The sequence below is a fragment of the Coturnix japonica genome, chromosome 5 (genome assembly GCF_054131305.1).
Source record: "Coturnix japonica strain WE chromosome 5, WE-NBRP24, whole genome shotgun sequence".
NCBI lineage: Eukaryota > Metazoa > Chordata > Aves > Galliformes > Phasianidae > Coturnix > Coturnix japonica.
In genome coordinates this window covers 26,916,692-26,932,858 of record NC_140667.1, presented here as the reverse complement: position 1 = coordinate 26,932,858, position 16,167 = coordinate 26,916,692, and the positions used below count along the sequence as shown (strand labels likewise).

Below are 16,167 nucleotides of genomic sequence, written 5' to 3'. Positions count from 1 at the left end.
CCTCGTTTCCAAAGGAAATTCCAAATTTACACCTCCCCCCCCCCCCCCCCACACTAATAAATAAATAAGCCTTACACAAGTTTCAGAAGTCATTTAGAGGCTGGGTGAAGCTGAAAGCATACCGGAGGGGGAGAAGACTGATTAACGTTAAAGGATCCAATCCAGACTCTCTCACCCAGCCCACAGCAGAACATGCTAATCCATTACATGAAACCTTGTCTTGAACAAAAGCTCTTCACTCGACCTTGTGTGTTTTCAAACGACCTGCTTTGCAGACTACAGAATACAGTTAGCCAAGCTAGATCAACTCAGAAGGCACTTTCTGAAGAACTCTCCTCTGAGGAAAGGGTCCATGAATGCAAAAGTTAAATACTACACTTACATTTCATCTTCCTCCCTGGCACACACACACATTGGAATTTCACAGTTACGACAGCCAATTTCAGTTTGAAACATTTTTGTACTCTTCTCCTTACAACCTAGGTAGAATCTTCAGTTTGTCCAAGTCCACTTAACTGTCTGACAGATCTATTTTGAGTCCAAACATTTTCAGCTACTGGAATGTTTTGATGTTCCTTTCAACATAGTTTCACTTTTATTCTGGAGACCAGTTGAGAAAAACAAAAAAAAGACAAGTATTTTTCATCCCTTGTATGGTCCAATTACAACTTGTTATCTTTATCTGGAAAATAAAAAAAGTTAGAAAATTTCACTGTTCTCCAAAGAAACATAAAGACATTCTGTCAAAACTTCAAGTCTCTTATTTAGTAAGTACTACAGTAATAGCAAGCATTCAGTATAGCACCATAGCTCTTGAACAATCCTTACTTGAACAAGAAAAGTACATACAGATGAAATGAAAATACTTTTGCATAGAAGAGGATGGCTTTGCTGAACTTCCTATGATTGTTCCAGTCCCAGTCACCCCTCCCATGAACAAGCAAAATCTCCAAAGATAAATTTCAGCTCAAATGACATTGGGGGAGGGAAACACGTCAGACAACTTAAGAAAAGGACAGCCTTAGTTTATTTCTTCACATTGCTGCATTCTCTGAGATGCATGGTCTCAAGAGCCAGAAGGCAGCTAGTAAGCCTACATTCTGACTAACAGGACAAAAAAGCAGTGTCATTGGAAGAGGGATGAGGAACTAAGATTGCTGGGTATTTATTTTTTTTTTAATTACTAAATCCCATTGGAAGTACAAAAGCATCCTGCCTTGAGCAGAGAACTAAGCTTTCGGGAAAGGATTTCAAACACTTGCTCCAAAATAAAATCCTGTAGTGTAATGGCTTGCCAAAATTTCAATTGTAATTTTAGTTGTATCTTCCATAGTCAGCCTGCACAGCTTTGCTTCCCAAGTATCCAGATAATGAGCAATCTGCTCCTGATCCCACATTCAAAGTACTTAAAGTGATTAACAGATCCGCACGTGGACTGAGTCCGAGCTTTCCACATGCAGCCTTCACCTACCTTCTGTTGTGTACTCTGTTGTACATTTCAGAAGGAGAGCATCTTCATTCTAAAGTCTGCTTGCTGCGCAGAAGGTTACACATTGCTCCCTAACATCCTGTACACCACAGAATTCAAGTCCTGCTAAAAATATTACATCTTACAAGGAAAACCAAAGAACATAAGCGTTGCCTTTAAGTAATAAACAAATAATTTCTATTATTAACCATTCTGTAACATCACATTAAAATATATACACACACACTTTGAAATGGAGAAGTATTTGAATTATTGGCTACGTGAGGGTTCATTAAAGCCATAAAGCTGGCCAACTGTCTTCTTCTATCAACCTAGAAGAGGTGATGGATGTGACAGCACAGCAGTTCTCAGAATTTAAGCCGTGCAGTATAGTAACTGTAGAGCTAATGCATGAGGGGGAGGGGATAGGAAAGGCCTCCAGAGCCATAGTAAATTTAGAATCCATCCTTTCTCCTAGCCAAGCTGAAGAAGTCTTACTGCTTTAGTGATCTGGTACTAAACACCTAGAATGCTCCTGGAGAACACTCAGGTGACTTCACTGGAAAAATGGTGCTGTTTGACTCCGGATTCAGATTAAATCCTACATACTGCTTACATTAGAACAACCTTCTTGCTCAGGCTTGGATCATTTTATTCTTCATTATCAGTTAAATGCTCCAAGGAAAATCATAACAATCTCTGCACCCAATACAGTACTTTGTCAAATTGTATCAGTTTAAAAGCTTGCAACAAGTTCAGTATAAGAACAGTATCAGGCAACAGTAAAAACAAACAAATAAAAGGGAACAAGGAAAGTAGAATCACATGAATAACATTCACTGTCACTCAGGAGACTTTCCAAAAAGCTTAATAATAATGCTAGTTCGGAGGGAGCATTTCCAGACAAACCTAACCATGAAACTAATGATGGGAAAGGAATACAGAACCGTCTTGCTTTGGGTTCAATTAAGACATCTCTATGAATCAATTAACAAATACCAAATATCCTTAATTTCTGGAACAGATGGATATTCCACAATCCAGAACGTAAAAGGGGCCTTAAAAACTCCGTAGGAAGCAGCAAAAAAATCCACATCTAAAGTTTTTAGGTCTGTTTTTTAAGTCAGACTTTAGTGCAAGCATTAAGAAAACAGAAGCATATTTCCACTAATCCCAACAAACGTAAACAGGTTCAGAAATGTCCAATCAACACAAAACTAGAGCTGACTACAGTAAAATCCAGGCTTCCTTAAATACTGCAGCTTTACATTAAGCTGAGTAAAAGAAATTGCCAGCTGCTGAGAAAGAGGGCAGTCCTGCACCATTGCACAAGTCCACAAAAGGCAACAGAAAAGCTCACCAAAACCATCAGAAAGATGTCCACTTTTTGAGGTGTTAGATTGCTTTCAGTTCTGACTTATGCTCTTTAATCAGTGAGCTACAGAGTAATGTGATGAAACATTAGGCATGTCCTTCAGTTGCCAGATGACCACAATCATATCAAAGTCACGTTACATGAATGATTACAAACAAAATTTCGATCAAAGTCAAGATTGATAATACTTCAGTAAGTAGAATTAGACACAATTTTCTGTTGACGATAAAAGTTGTGATTTTTTTCCTTTCGAGGATCATTTCACAATGTTTAAAAAAAAAATTAAAAAATCAAGGCCAATGGAAGGTTATTCTCTGTAATATCTTTTCCTAGACATACACCCAAATAGGAGAAATATTGGGAAAGCCTAACATCTCATCCCTGGAAGTGTTCAAAGCCAGCTGGATAGGGCTTTGGGCAACCAAAGTAGTAGCAGATGATCCTGTTCATCGCATGCACCTGAGCTTCCCTGGGTTGGTCCTGCCTTTCCACCAGGTGCTCAATCTCTGGTTCAAGCCATGACTTAGCATTTCCACTACAGATCTAAAAAGCCATCTTTAATCACCTCCAAGAATATACTCTGGCAGTATAAAAGACTTGGTTTTACTATATGGACTATTTTAATCAAAATTAATCACACAGCTTTTGTCAAAAATATTACTTTTATCTCACTTTCCTCTCACAGGAGAAGGACCAACCAACTGAAGCCAAATCAATAATCCACGCAGCACAGAGTACTCAGATGTCCTTAAAATAGTTTCGCTATGCTTTAGACGAAGCATTACTCACATTCATTTCATAGCACTGACAAAGGAAATCCATTTGGGTAGAAAGTACAACACTGGAGAATTACTCAGCAAATTACATTGAAGTGCGAGAAGCAGCAATAGCAGTGTAGACTTGCAAACTGCTCTGACAACGTGCATTAACCAGACCCTGAGAAAACTTTACTCTGTGATACCATCAGTCAGATCAAGAGGCTTACATTAAGCATTTTTTCATCTCAGAATTGACCAACAGGGAGAACATCACTTACAAATAGATTGGGATCCCAATACTGCACTAAGAAATGAGATAACCGATCACATGTCAGCAGCATTGCTATTTAATATTCAAGTCACATTGTCCTGAAATCGGACTTGAACTAGTTGCAAACCATCCTCACTTCTAAAGTTTGACTGTAGTTTAAAAAAAAAAATCATTTTAATTCCTATTAACAACTGTTTATAGACCATAACTCAGCTTTATTAGCATTTTTACCAGCAAAAAAAATGCTTAACTGTACAAAACTAATAATCAAAGCTATTGCAGACTCGGGAGATTTTCAGAAAGCAAAAGTTTTAAATCTCAGGATACCACAGACTCACCTTGGTCCTCCTAGGAGGTGGTGAGGTGAAGACCTTGAATGAACAGGCAAGTACTACCGATATGAATGAATCAGAACTGCTGGGCTTTATTTTGAGCTGTCCTTACCTCTTTCTTTGACCTTGGACATGTCACTTCCCTGCTAATCTGTGCCACTCTGTGGAACGCAAATAGCAAAATGCTTTATAAAAGCTGCTAAGTAGCATCAGTACCCTCAGCAAAATCTTAGTGCTGCGCAAAGACCAATCATACTTTGCTGAGCCAGCTAAAAAAAAAAAAAAGGGCAAATATGCTTTTGCTAGTTCTCTGCAGCATTAGTTAACTGGCATTATTCCTCTAACAATGCTGGCATATCTAATGCTGGCAGACAGATAGAAACAGCTTGATTATTTACAGGGCTTCACTGAAACCAGCAGGACTGCCTTTTTTGATCTTAGGCATTAGAGACCAAACACCTTCCTGTGGCCAGAAACATGACTCCAATCAGATGAGAAAGATGAGAAACACCAAAAGCTGTTCAAAGCACAATGATGTTTCCTTCAGTGCGCATTCCCTACTGCTTTTTTTTTTTCCCTCTTTCCTCCTATAGCTCCATATTTCCATTATTTAGGAGCCTCTGCACTAGGAGAGGCCTACTAACAATTCCATGGCAGATGCTCAGTGGAGCACTGACACGCAGGAGAAGAGGCAAAGGTTAACAGTACCACCAGCTGAAAAGAAAGAAGTCAGATGATTCTGTCAACAGATTAAAAGAAGATTAATTTCTCATATAAAAAGAACTGAGTCTCTTGAATCAAATGCAAGGGAAAAAAGATCCCTTCACAGCAGAACTGAACAGCTTTCCTGGGTTACCCTCTTTCTATTCTGTAGCTATATGCTAACATGTGAGATGGTAACTCCTGTGGAACACTCACCCTCTGGACTTGCTGCAAACTGACATTCAGCAGAAGAATTTCAGATCTCTAAAAATAAGACACAGGTGTGCAATCTGTTCTGTAAAGATTTCATATGCTCATTTCCCAGTAACATCCAGCAATGAGAACAGGCAGCTCAGAACTTCACCTTCAAAGTTTACATTAGAATTCTAACTCAAATGAACACTTCTTCTAAAATTTACAGGACATGTTTTGCCCTGTAGGTGTATTAGGACTAATAATTAAAAACAAAAACAAACAAAAAAGATAACAAAAAATTCAAATTAATTAAGAAAAACGGAGGAACAAAAATAAGATGCTTAAGTTTTTGATTAAAAGGAAAACAAAATCATGACAGTTTGTTTTTTGACTGAGAAAACCTCAAGGAACTACACCTCCCAGAATCCCCAAATAACGTCACTATGTTTAATCTCCATACAAAATGGAGTTGTAAACTAAAGCAATGAAAACCAGTTCTTTACTATGCCATCCAAAATGTTGAAAACAAATTCCGTTTTTTGGGGGCTACCAACTAGTTGAGTCCACAAATAGAACTGCAATACTTCAGATTAAAAAGGATATGTTCAAATCCTTATATATAATTGGGTAATTTCTCAGACTTGAATTAAGATGTTCATTTGACTTATTTCACTATTTCAAGCATAACACAACTATTTTCAGGAGGTTTAGCATGAAGAATTGTCCTTATGCGATCTGTATCTGCCTCAACATAGGCAGGCATCTGAAAGCAAAGCGTTATCTGATTTTCTACTACTCCAGCAGGAAATTTGACTTTAAGCCAACTGTTCCTTCCCACTCTCCCACCTAAATCCCTGACTCTCATATTGATGACTCCTGCAGCTTCAGACAGTCAGCACAAGTCCAAGACAGCAGGTGGAGATGTAGAAGAACTGTACAAGTACCTATTACTAAACTTAGACAGTACAAATCAGTAGATGAGTACAGCTGATGCTCTCACGGCAGCTCTAGAGCAGTGGTAGACGTTCAGTACATGACAGAAGTTGCCTCCAAGAGTCTTTCCCAAGATCTGGCAAGCAGAAGCTGTTCCTTCTGCAGAGATGCATTAATGTCTATCCAGTAGGTGGGTGCAAACTTGTACCAAAGTAATTAAAAAAAGCAACAAGCTTGCAATTCTTCAATCATAAAGCTAATAACTTAATTTGTTCTCAACCATCCACAGCAATAGAAAAGTTAGGTAACGTAAGGTTGGCTAATATAAAGATGTTAACAAAGATGATGGTAGATAGTCAAAGGTTATTAGCAAAGGAAAACTCACCAATGTCAATGCCTTGACTGGAAATCTGAGGCAATCTCCACTAGGGAGCAATCTCCAAGAGATGCTGCCTCAGTGGTGGTCAGCCCTTAAATGAGGTCTTAGAGGAGGTGGAGTCAAGCTCCACTCCTTCCAGGAGCACAGCTAAATTACTCTCACCTGTGCTCCCGCAGCTGACCCAACACTTGCCTCAGCTGATTAATCAGTGGTTCAAGCTGTGATTTCCCATATAGGTGCATACAAAACATAAATAATATATACATCATGATGCAATACTCTATAATCATTAGAAATCCTCCCCCACTCTGTTCCAAACACAGAACACCCTGGAATCATTCAACAGGCATTCTCATTGATTATTCCTTTCCAATTGTTTCTTCCCAAATAAGGAAAATTCTAGCAATGTACTTAGCAGAACCTTCCACTTCTCACTGAAGATTTACAGTGCAGCACAAGTTATGGACTGCTGAATCACTGTGACAAGAGACTTTGCTTTTTTTTTTTGCTGCCAGAACAGATGCTTTCTAACACCCATATCTGAGTTTCGTTGGCAATCCTGTGTGCCAATGTCCCTCTCATTTCACTGGTACTCTGTCTGGTACATTTCCCTTTCACAACTAACAGTCTCTAGTCTGAACAAAACAGCATTTTATTTTATAATTAGCTTTCCTTCTAAGCCTCAAAAACGTTCAGACATTAAGCAATCAAGTCTTAACAGCCTGCTAGGGAAATAAAGACAGCAAGTACTTGCTTAGGTAAGCAACTCTTAACTTAATTATTTCTTTTTCACAGATGAAGCCAGTCTTTCCTTAATCAACACAACCACTTGATCTTTTTTCTCACTTTATTAATGTGCCCACACATATTGCTACTTGAAAGGGAAGAAGTTCAGGTATTAAGATTGCCTTGATTTTTCAAGAAAAAAAGGGAAACTTTAGTAGCATTAGAGTAATATAGAAACTACGAATTTTCAAATTGATTTCTATTTTCAAACTCACCAATAAAAACTAATACTTCTGGCAGTGAATGTACACTGTTAGTTCTAAAGCAAAGAAAAAAAATAAATGAAAAACAATTTAAGGCCAAAATAGCATAGAAAGATTCTGCAGACTTGAAATTTATAGCATCGTAATGGTTAATAGTAGCTCTAGCAAATCTATTTAAGATATTAAAATTCCCATCTGCCAGACCTCTGCTAGATGATACTGTCCTCAATGCAAAGGAGGGCATGTGCCTGCATCTCAGCCACCCATTTCATAGCATGACTTATTAATTCAAGTCATAAATAAAAATGGATTCATACTAACACATCTAACTAAATCACTGCAGTTAACATGCAGATAGTTGATTTCTTTTGCCATCTAGACAAGAAATAAGTACAGAAAAAGGCCAAAGCCAAACAGTTGCAAGCTGACATCAGGATGGAGAGGATCTTTAAGCCACTGCAACAGTCTGCTCTAACATTCATAAATAATGGTTGCATGTGTGCATTTGACTTAAAAGTAAAGTTTGGAGAAGAAAACAGATATACTACAAAAAAAAAACAAAAAAAAAAAAAAAAAAAAAAAAAAACCCACCTTATACTGACGACAACAGTGCTATTACTTTCATGAAGTAGAATTCAGAATCATAATTACTGATGCTCAAGTCCATGTAATTTAATGGGTCAGCTGCCTCCCATGTAAGGCACCACAAACATCACCTCTATACTTCGGTGTACTCGTTCATTTCATTTTCCTGAACCAACATTTCTGTCAACACTAGCTCTGTGAGGGATTAGGAGAAGTTCCCACTTGGTAGAGATTATCTCCCGTAAGGAAATTAGGCTTATATCTCATACAAAAAGGAAAATATAGCAAGTAAAATAAAAGCTTCAGTGTTAATCCTTCCAAAAGACATCTTTATCCTTCAAAAAAGTAGAAAGAACGTGCACAGTTTAAGTTCAAAAGCACTTTCCAACACATCAGAGCCTGCTGAAGTGCCAGAAGAAATAAGGTATTGTAGTTACGAGAACTACTACAGAAACATACTCCAGTTATAGCTATAGGTCACCTAAGTCACTTCCATGAAGTAATAGTGTTTACATGATTTTCTGTGGTCTGTAGCACCATACTGTAGACAACTAAACCCCTCTGGGATTAATTTAGAGGATACAGTGGTTCACAAGAAAGGATTCCTAAATTAGTGTTATACCTCTCTCTTCTATATACTATTTCTTTCTGAAAATTTATCCCAGTACCCTTACTGTTCAGCATATGGCACTTACTGTTGCTGGACTTCAGGTCACGGTGAATTATAGGAACAATTGCTTCCTCGTGCAAGTAGTTCATTCCCTTTGCAATTTGTACTGCCCAGTTCACTAAAATGTCAGGAGGTATCCTTTTACCAGACAACACTCTATTTAACGATCCTCCACGGGCAAACTCCATGATCAAGCAAAGATTGGGTTCCTTCAAACACACGCCCCTGAGGGCAATGATGTTGGGATGCTTTAACATTGCAAAGAGCTTGGCTTCTTGGCGGACATTCTCAATGGTCTGGCTGATGTCCTCATCAGGGTCGTAGCGAGCTGCCTTAACAGCAACCTCATCTCCTATCCACACAGCTCGATATACTTTTCCGAAGCCCCCTATGCCAATGATTTCCTCCAGAACAAGTTCTGAGAAGTCGATCTCCAAGACTAGGAAAAGAGGAAAAAAAAATAAGTAAATTTTTAGAAACTATGCAGCCTGTATATTAACTCAAGGTCCATGCTGCCCAACCTCACCCTTATCCTTATAAGATGGGCCAATTTTCTACTCAGACTTGCACAGAAGGAAGTAGAAGTGCCTTCTGACAATACTTCTTTAAGAACTAGTACAGTAAAAAAGAACTTGTAGTATTATTAAAACTTACATACAGCAGTTACTCAATGGTCATGATTTCAACATCACAACTGTGCATGACACACTTAAAAACATCATCATCTTAACATGCTGAAATACTATTAAGGATAAATCCAAATTTCTTGCCCTCAATGATAGTGCAATATTTTGAAAACTAAAACAAGAGACATCCACATGCTAATCTTCACCGATGTGACTACAGTGCTTAATGTTATAGAGCTAAAAGTTAACATCAAACACATCTTCTCTTGAATTCATCCCATATTTGAAATTTTTTATTCAATTGCCACTAACAATCTTTTAGTCCTTCCAAAATCAACCTTATTTCCCCATACTTTAAAGGCTTTGCAGACTTGTTCCCCATGAGATCTCTCCGCCAATTCTGACAGTACTGACAATTGTGTGACACACAGATGGATCAGACTGCATACTGAGTACGCGGAGCTAGCAATAAGGCAAACAATTTTTTACTACTGTATAGCGCAGATTGTGAGTAACAAGAATGCCTGTTTTCTTTTCTCTATTGTTCCACGAACAATAGAGTCAATGATAAGTCCGAGAAGAAACAAACACGTAAGCCCACAGCAGGACTGGCAGCCTGCGAGCACAGCCAGCCCGCAGCCGGACAGCGGTGGTGCTGAACGGACAGCTCCCCCCGGGGCCGCGGCGGCCGAGCCAGGAAGAAAAGGCCTCGTTTCTTCAATGTAGACCGGCCTTCTCATCCTCAAAAGTAGTTTAACCGGGAAAAAGCTCACTTTTAGACAAGCTTTTTAATTAAAAAAGTATTTTGTGTTGATTGAATTTCACAGACTCGGCTGTACTGCAACAGTAGCACACGAAAGACTCATTTCCCCTTATCTTTCTGAACACACTAACCCCTTTTCTAAGCTCAAGTTAATTTATCAGATGTGCTATAATAAACTGCAGAGACAATGGGAACATACAGGGTGCAGGCTGTATAGCTGTAGAACTCAAGGAGTGCTATCATTGGTCCAGGACTGATAAGGAATTACCGAGCCTCTGTGCCATGAACCAGTGGTGAAGTTGACAATTGCAAAGCAATAGTTGTTTAATCAGTATTTATTACACCGTATGATTAAGCTACTTAGCCGAGTCTGTCATGCATAAGAGCCCATTATGTCAATGAGGGTCCTACAAATGGACCCATCGCTGACAGCCTCAACAGGGATGCAAGGGGAGCATGCTTGGTAGTTGTCCTTCAGGGTATGAGGGTGAGGCTCGGGTGAACACTGTCAGCATGGCTGGAAGTGTGCGGTTACTCACTACTACGACTCTCAGCAGAAGCAATGTCTCAAGACCTTGCACTCCAACACCTTTGTGATACATGAAGATAAACATCAGGCAACTAAAAATAGCCCCTGCACTGAGGTGCACATCTCTAGAATGACACCCCGCTACAAATTACATCTCTGCACTACATAAGCAAGTTAACAGTGGATCGTTACTCAAAATAGCTCTCAAGTTAGCAGTGCCATCTCTAAAAGGGAGCATCACTCCTTATAAAGGGCAGATAGATTTATAACATCAAGTTACAAAATTCAGTTCAACAGCTACCAACCTTTCCACCTGTCCAAACACCACACCATCACCAGAGCCCTTTAGCATATTAAAAACTTAATGTAGGGGAATAAGTTCTATGAGTTCAAGTTGCTTACTTGAGAAAAGAGGCAGTGCTATCCTTTAGGGCAACAGAAGGGTAAAGGGAGATGGTGCGACCCCACAACTGTTCCTGAACTACCTTGCCACAGAAAGCGTAATAGGGCAGGAGAATCCATAGTTATAAAGCCTGTGCTTAAGCAGGACAAAGAAGGAGAGGAGCAGAGACTTCAAGAATTCCTGTAGGAGTGTTTCGTCCCAGCTCTCACAAGGCAAAATCTAATGAGCATTTGCAGCATTTTCTGCATGTGGGAAAAAATACACTATACTGTTCCAGCAATAAAGCAAACCCTGCTGCTGCCCAACACTCTTTCTGTACTTCCAAGGGCGATTCTAAGAATTACTGAGCTCTGCACCTAAATGCTTTCAAGCAGATGTGGAATAAGGGGAAAAAAAAAAAGAAGCTATTAGTTGTATTCCTTGGAGATATGTCCCAGATAGGGCAAAGTATCTTTTTACTCCTTCTACTTCCTAGCAAAGGCTACTAAACTGAAGATTTATCTCTGCTCTCACAAGAAAAAAAAAAAACCAAAATCAAACAAAAAAAACCCCATAACTTCATTCTTGCCTGAATTGCCAGTATTGATAGAAACAAGATCTACTACTAACAGCCATTCCATCTTGTTTCACTTTCTGCAATTGTATGCAGCAGCAAGAGCAAGCAAAAGTAAAATGGCTCAAAGGCTTCAAAATTGCTTTGAAATTAGGTACAAACCAACCCCTCCGTACTTTCAGCATCACACCTTAATCGTGCAACGCTCAGGTAGGCCCAAATAGCCAAACTCTGATAAAACTCATTCAGAGGTGCTTCTGAGCAGTGTTTTTAATGGCAAAAGGGAACCTGCTAACACAAATTAACAAAGGAGTAAAAGACAATATACTTCTGGTCAGGAGCAAGGGAAATAACTAAGAAATACTAGTAACGAATGATCACTGCAGAAAGCAACTGCTTCCCATGCAGCAACCTCTCTCTCCTTAAGGACACTCGTAAAGGGGAGCCAGCAGAGGCTGAACCGCTGCCCAGCCACGAAGCTTCAACCGTTTGAAGGTTGACAGCCCACAAAAGCAAAGGATTTAACAAAGGGAACCGGCGATAAACGCGAACCCGTCAGGAAAGGCCCCGGTGCAGCCCCGCGCCGTGCAGGGCCGAGCCGCCTCCCGCCCTCGCGGGGCTGTCCGTACCGAGGGCCGGGCCGAGTCGCACCGCTCCCACCGCCCGGGCCCTTCCCTGCCGCGTTGGCCCCGGTCTCTGTCTCCCTCCCACCCCCATTGCTCGGCCCCGCGGCGCCCTCCTTCCCTCCTTCCCTCCTTACGCTGTATGGCGGGGGGCGGCGGGTAGCGGGCACGCAGCTCCGGGCCGCCCCCCTGCACGCCGCTGCTCACGTAGTTGCTGGGGAAGATGCCGACGCGCTGGTCGATCTGCCCCGTCCACCAGCCCTCGTCGCCGGACACCTGCGAGTCCCGGGACAGCACCTGCACCACGTCTCCCGGCCGCAGGCTCAGCTCGTCCTCTCCGCACGCCTCGTACTCGAAGACGGCCGTCCAGAGCGGCCCGCCGCCCGCCGGCTCCCCGCCGCCCGCGCCCTCCTGGCTGAGCGCTGTGAGGGGCTCCATGGCGAGGCTGCTCCATAAGGGGAGGCGCCCGCGGCAGCCGAGCGCTGCGGGGGGCGGCGGGGCCGGTACCGCCGCCTATTGTTCATGCGGCCCGGCGCCGCCCGGCAGCAGGTGCCGCGGCCCGGCCCGGCCCGGAGCCTCCTCAGCCCAACGCGGGAAGGGTTGAGTGCGGGCAGCGCGTGCCGCCGGGCCGCCGCCGCATCCCCCTCCTCCCCGCCCGCCTCCGCCTGCCGCCCCGGCCGCGCATCCCGGAGCCACCTGACTCTCTGGCAGCTTCGGCGGCGGGAGGGGAGGGGCGGCCCGGCTCCTCGCGGCGATTGGCCGCCTCTCACGTCAGTCAACGCCGCCTCTCACCTGATTGAGGCCTCGAGCCCTCTCGGACACTCCCACCCCCCCCTCGAGCCGGAGCCTCGCGTTCACCGGCGTGCCACACCATTGGGCACCGGATCGGCGGCCGCCGCTTCCCGTTGGCTGGGGAAAGCGGCGCGACGCGGGGAGGGCGGAAGGCGGCGGGACGGGAATGGGCGGGGACACCTGAACCCGCCGCCGGCTGCGGGGCGGGACCGCAACTGACAGGATGCGGGATGGGGCGGGGCTGCGCCTGCGCTCAGCACCAGGCGCCGCCATGTTGTGCCGTGAGGAGACCAAGGGCTGAGCTGCGGTCACACGCAGAATCACAGAATGAGCCGGGTTGGAAGGGACCTCAAGGATCGTGTAGTTCCAACCCCCCTGCCTGGCAGGGCCACCAAACATACACCTTTACTAGATCAGGTTGCTCAGGGCCCCGTCCAACCTGGCCTTGAACACCTCCAAGGACGGGGCATCCACAACCTCCCTGGGCAGCCTGTTCCAGGGCCGAACCACTCTCCTAGTCTGTTCTTTTGTTACTAAACAGTGTTTTCGCCTTTAATCTGAGCTTATCCAACGTTACTGCAGCTGAAAGGGACTTCCCTGCCCCACGTCACATGCCTGACCTGCTTTCCTGACTCCAGCAGCAGTGACTGCCTGGCTCTAGAGTCGTTTCAGCTCATTCATCCAGCTGAAAGCTAAGCCACCCTGTAAAGGCAGCGAGATTTCAGCCCACTTTTCAGGTTGGTCTGACGGGAACACAGTCATTAAAGCCAACACAATGGAAGGGCACAGGATGGGGTGGGGGAAGGCAGACCTCTCCTGTTCAACAGACAGGCAGGTTAGCTTACCTCCATCGGGAAGCTGGTTGGGTTAACAAATAGCTGTAGCTGTAATTTTTTGGACTTCAAATAGTAGATGATTGAGGAGAAATCTGAAGGAGTGGTGTTAATGTCTCTATTTAAAACACCTTCAGTTGCATCCAATACCTTCCTGCCCGGTTACATTAATGGAAAATAATGGCTTCTTTAAACCACACAATGGGGAAATTACAGTCCAAAGTGAATGTCATCCTTTAAAAACTGACCTATAAAAAATGTAACAAGACACAACAAAATAAATGTCTCTCGTTTTTAGCTGATTGAAGCATGTTTCGGTGACTACTATAGGACATCAAAATCTTTAAAGCAGCGTTGATGGTGAAAACTTTAAGTAAATTGACTTTATACATGCTCAGATCGTCTGCTGCAGCAACCTAATGAGACAGAACTCTGCCCTCGTGTGGAGAGCCTCGGTATTGTGACACACAGCCAGTTCAACTTGTAAAATAGATTTTCCTTTTTGCTTTTTTCTTTTCTTCTCTCTTAGAAAAGAGAGGCCGATCTATCCCTATAGCCTTAGCTTCGAAAGCTCTGTGCTCGCTCTGCTGATTACATTCCGTTATTCATATACATTTAGAGCAGCCATCTCAGCTTTTGCCCTGTCTTCTGTGGAAGTGTAGACTATTAAAGCAGTGCTTTCTCTTTCCACTGACACCTTTCCCTTTCTTAACTGGACCTAGCTGTTCCATAACATTGTCTTTCTAATGTGCCACTCCGTAGTTATAAACATACACTAGTTACCAATGTCTTGGTGCTCCAGGCTGCTTCTCTGTGTGCTCTGTATAGGCAAAATAATGATAATAATCAAAATGCTACAGAAGAAAAAAGGTCTGGAAATAAGAAATAGTACCAGTATCTACAACATAGTACTGGAAAGTCGCTGCTGTTGTTCCTATAGCTTTGATGAAAACACATCTCTGCCAGCACACTTAGAAGGTATAAAAGATTAAGGAGATGCTCCTTGGTGTGTCTCCTTAGTGTAGCTCACTCCCCATGCATTTCATGGTAATTTATATTGCATCTTAAATTATCCTGACACTAATGCTCTCATTTGGCTTGTATGCATTTCCTAGGATGCATGTCAACTGTGTTCCATGGTTATAACCACAGATAGAGCCATATAAAGCAATCTGGAGATGTGTCTAATGCCAGTAGACAGTTATTTGATCAGTGACTGATAATGTCTCCTCAAATAACGTCAGCTTCACTGACGAATTGATTCTTCTATCATTATAAATTGCCTCACTGCATGGCTGTAAAACCGGACTGTGCTTTTTTCCTCACTTTCGAAAAGTACTGCTATACCAGCATCACTTTAATGTACGTTCTCTCTTCATGCAGGGGAGAGTTAAGCCACTGGCAACAGAAGCTGTACAGGCTGTGCCATGCTGGCTAAGAAGGAGGCTGTGAATCTGGGACTTCAGCATCTGAGTCAGTACAAGAGGGAGCTCTGCTCTGCTTCATCAAATATATATGCTAATCTCCCAGATGGCTGTATCTGCATGGAACAGATGACCTGGAAAATAAAACAAGACTGAAAACACTGCACAGTGGAAATACTGGTCTAAAACGTGAGTTTCTTAAAGATTCATCTTTTGAACTCACAGGTCGCAGTATGATTTCACATGTGCTATGTAGCACTGATACATTTATCAATATTCATATAAGAAAAATCAGAGAAAGTTTCAAATGAGTTTTCTAACTGAATGGAAAGATACACAGCTAAGAGAAATTAGGTCTCACTTGGGTTTAGTGAGGACTTCAAACCACTGGAGAGAGATAGAAACCTTATTCCTAATTCTAATTGTACATTAGAAAAATGATATACAAAGACATAACAGCATCCATTACCGATACCAGCATTCATATCCAATTTGTAACTTTATACCCAAACCATAGCTGAGCTAAGTCTATCATTACACAGTTGTCAAATGAGATAGACTTTTCATTTGGAGTAAAACAATCCCTCTCTTTATTGATGCTGGTGTCTTTTTGTTCCTCTGATATGTATTCAGTAAGTTACTGCTCAGAATAAACCTCAGTCTAAAGTAAGACCAAATAGGACAGGGCTGTAGTAATTGTTTTTATTCATGTTGTCTTGAGGGAACAGGCAACATTTGCCTGCTGCCTCCTTTTATTTGCAATCACAGTTTAAGTTCTTCACAGAATTACTTAGAGCAGCTTCTTTGAAGAATAAAGTATCAGTTTTGACTAGAAAATCTTCTTTCTACATTTTCCTACAGTGCATCTACTGTAATGACTAAACTCAAACGCTGTTCTGAATACATTTAATACTTCTTAAGGCATCTGGAAGGGGATTTCCTTGTACTTACATGGAAACGGATC

At 42.2% G+C, this 16,167-nt stretch overlaps 1 protein-coding gene and 1 long non-coding RNA gene across 6 annotated transcripts in view; one reads left to right on the top strand and one right to left on the bottom strand.

Annotated features, from left to right (window-relative positions):
* The window catches only part of MAP3K9 (mitogen-activated protein kinase kinase kinase 9), a 45,084-nt gene extending 32,137 nt beyond the window's left edge, over positions 1 to 12,947 (bottom strand). For 3 of the 5 annotated variants that reach the window (XR_014946618.1, XR_014946619.1, XM_015864639.3), the window contains exons 1-2: positions 12,292 to 12,946; positions 8,683 to 9,096 (exon numbers count right to left, since the gene is read on the bottom strand). Coding sequence is in view for 3 of the 5 variants with exons in the window: in XM_015864639.3 (XP_015720125.1) it covers positions 8,683 to 9,096; positions 12,292 to 12,592 (715 nt within the window). In the remaining 2 variants the exon portion in view is untranslated. Of the gene's footprint in view, positions 1 to 8,682; positions 9,097 to 12,291 lie in introns of all 5 variants that reach the window. The other 2 variants (XM_032444768.2, XM_085548947.1) reach the window with 1 other exon arrangement.
* A 290-nt stretch (positions 12,948 to 13,237) lies between these two features.
* On the top strand, positions 13,238 to 15,875 carry LOC146760726 (uncharacterized). Its single transcript, XR_014946617.1, has 3 exons — positions 13,238 to 13,683; positions 14,078 to 14,234; positions 15,163 to 15,875. It is a non-coding gene; the product is annotated as an uncharacterized LOC146760726 (long non-coding RNA).
* The last annotated feature ends 292 nt before the right edge of the window (positions 15,876 to 16,167 follow it).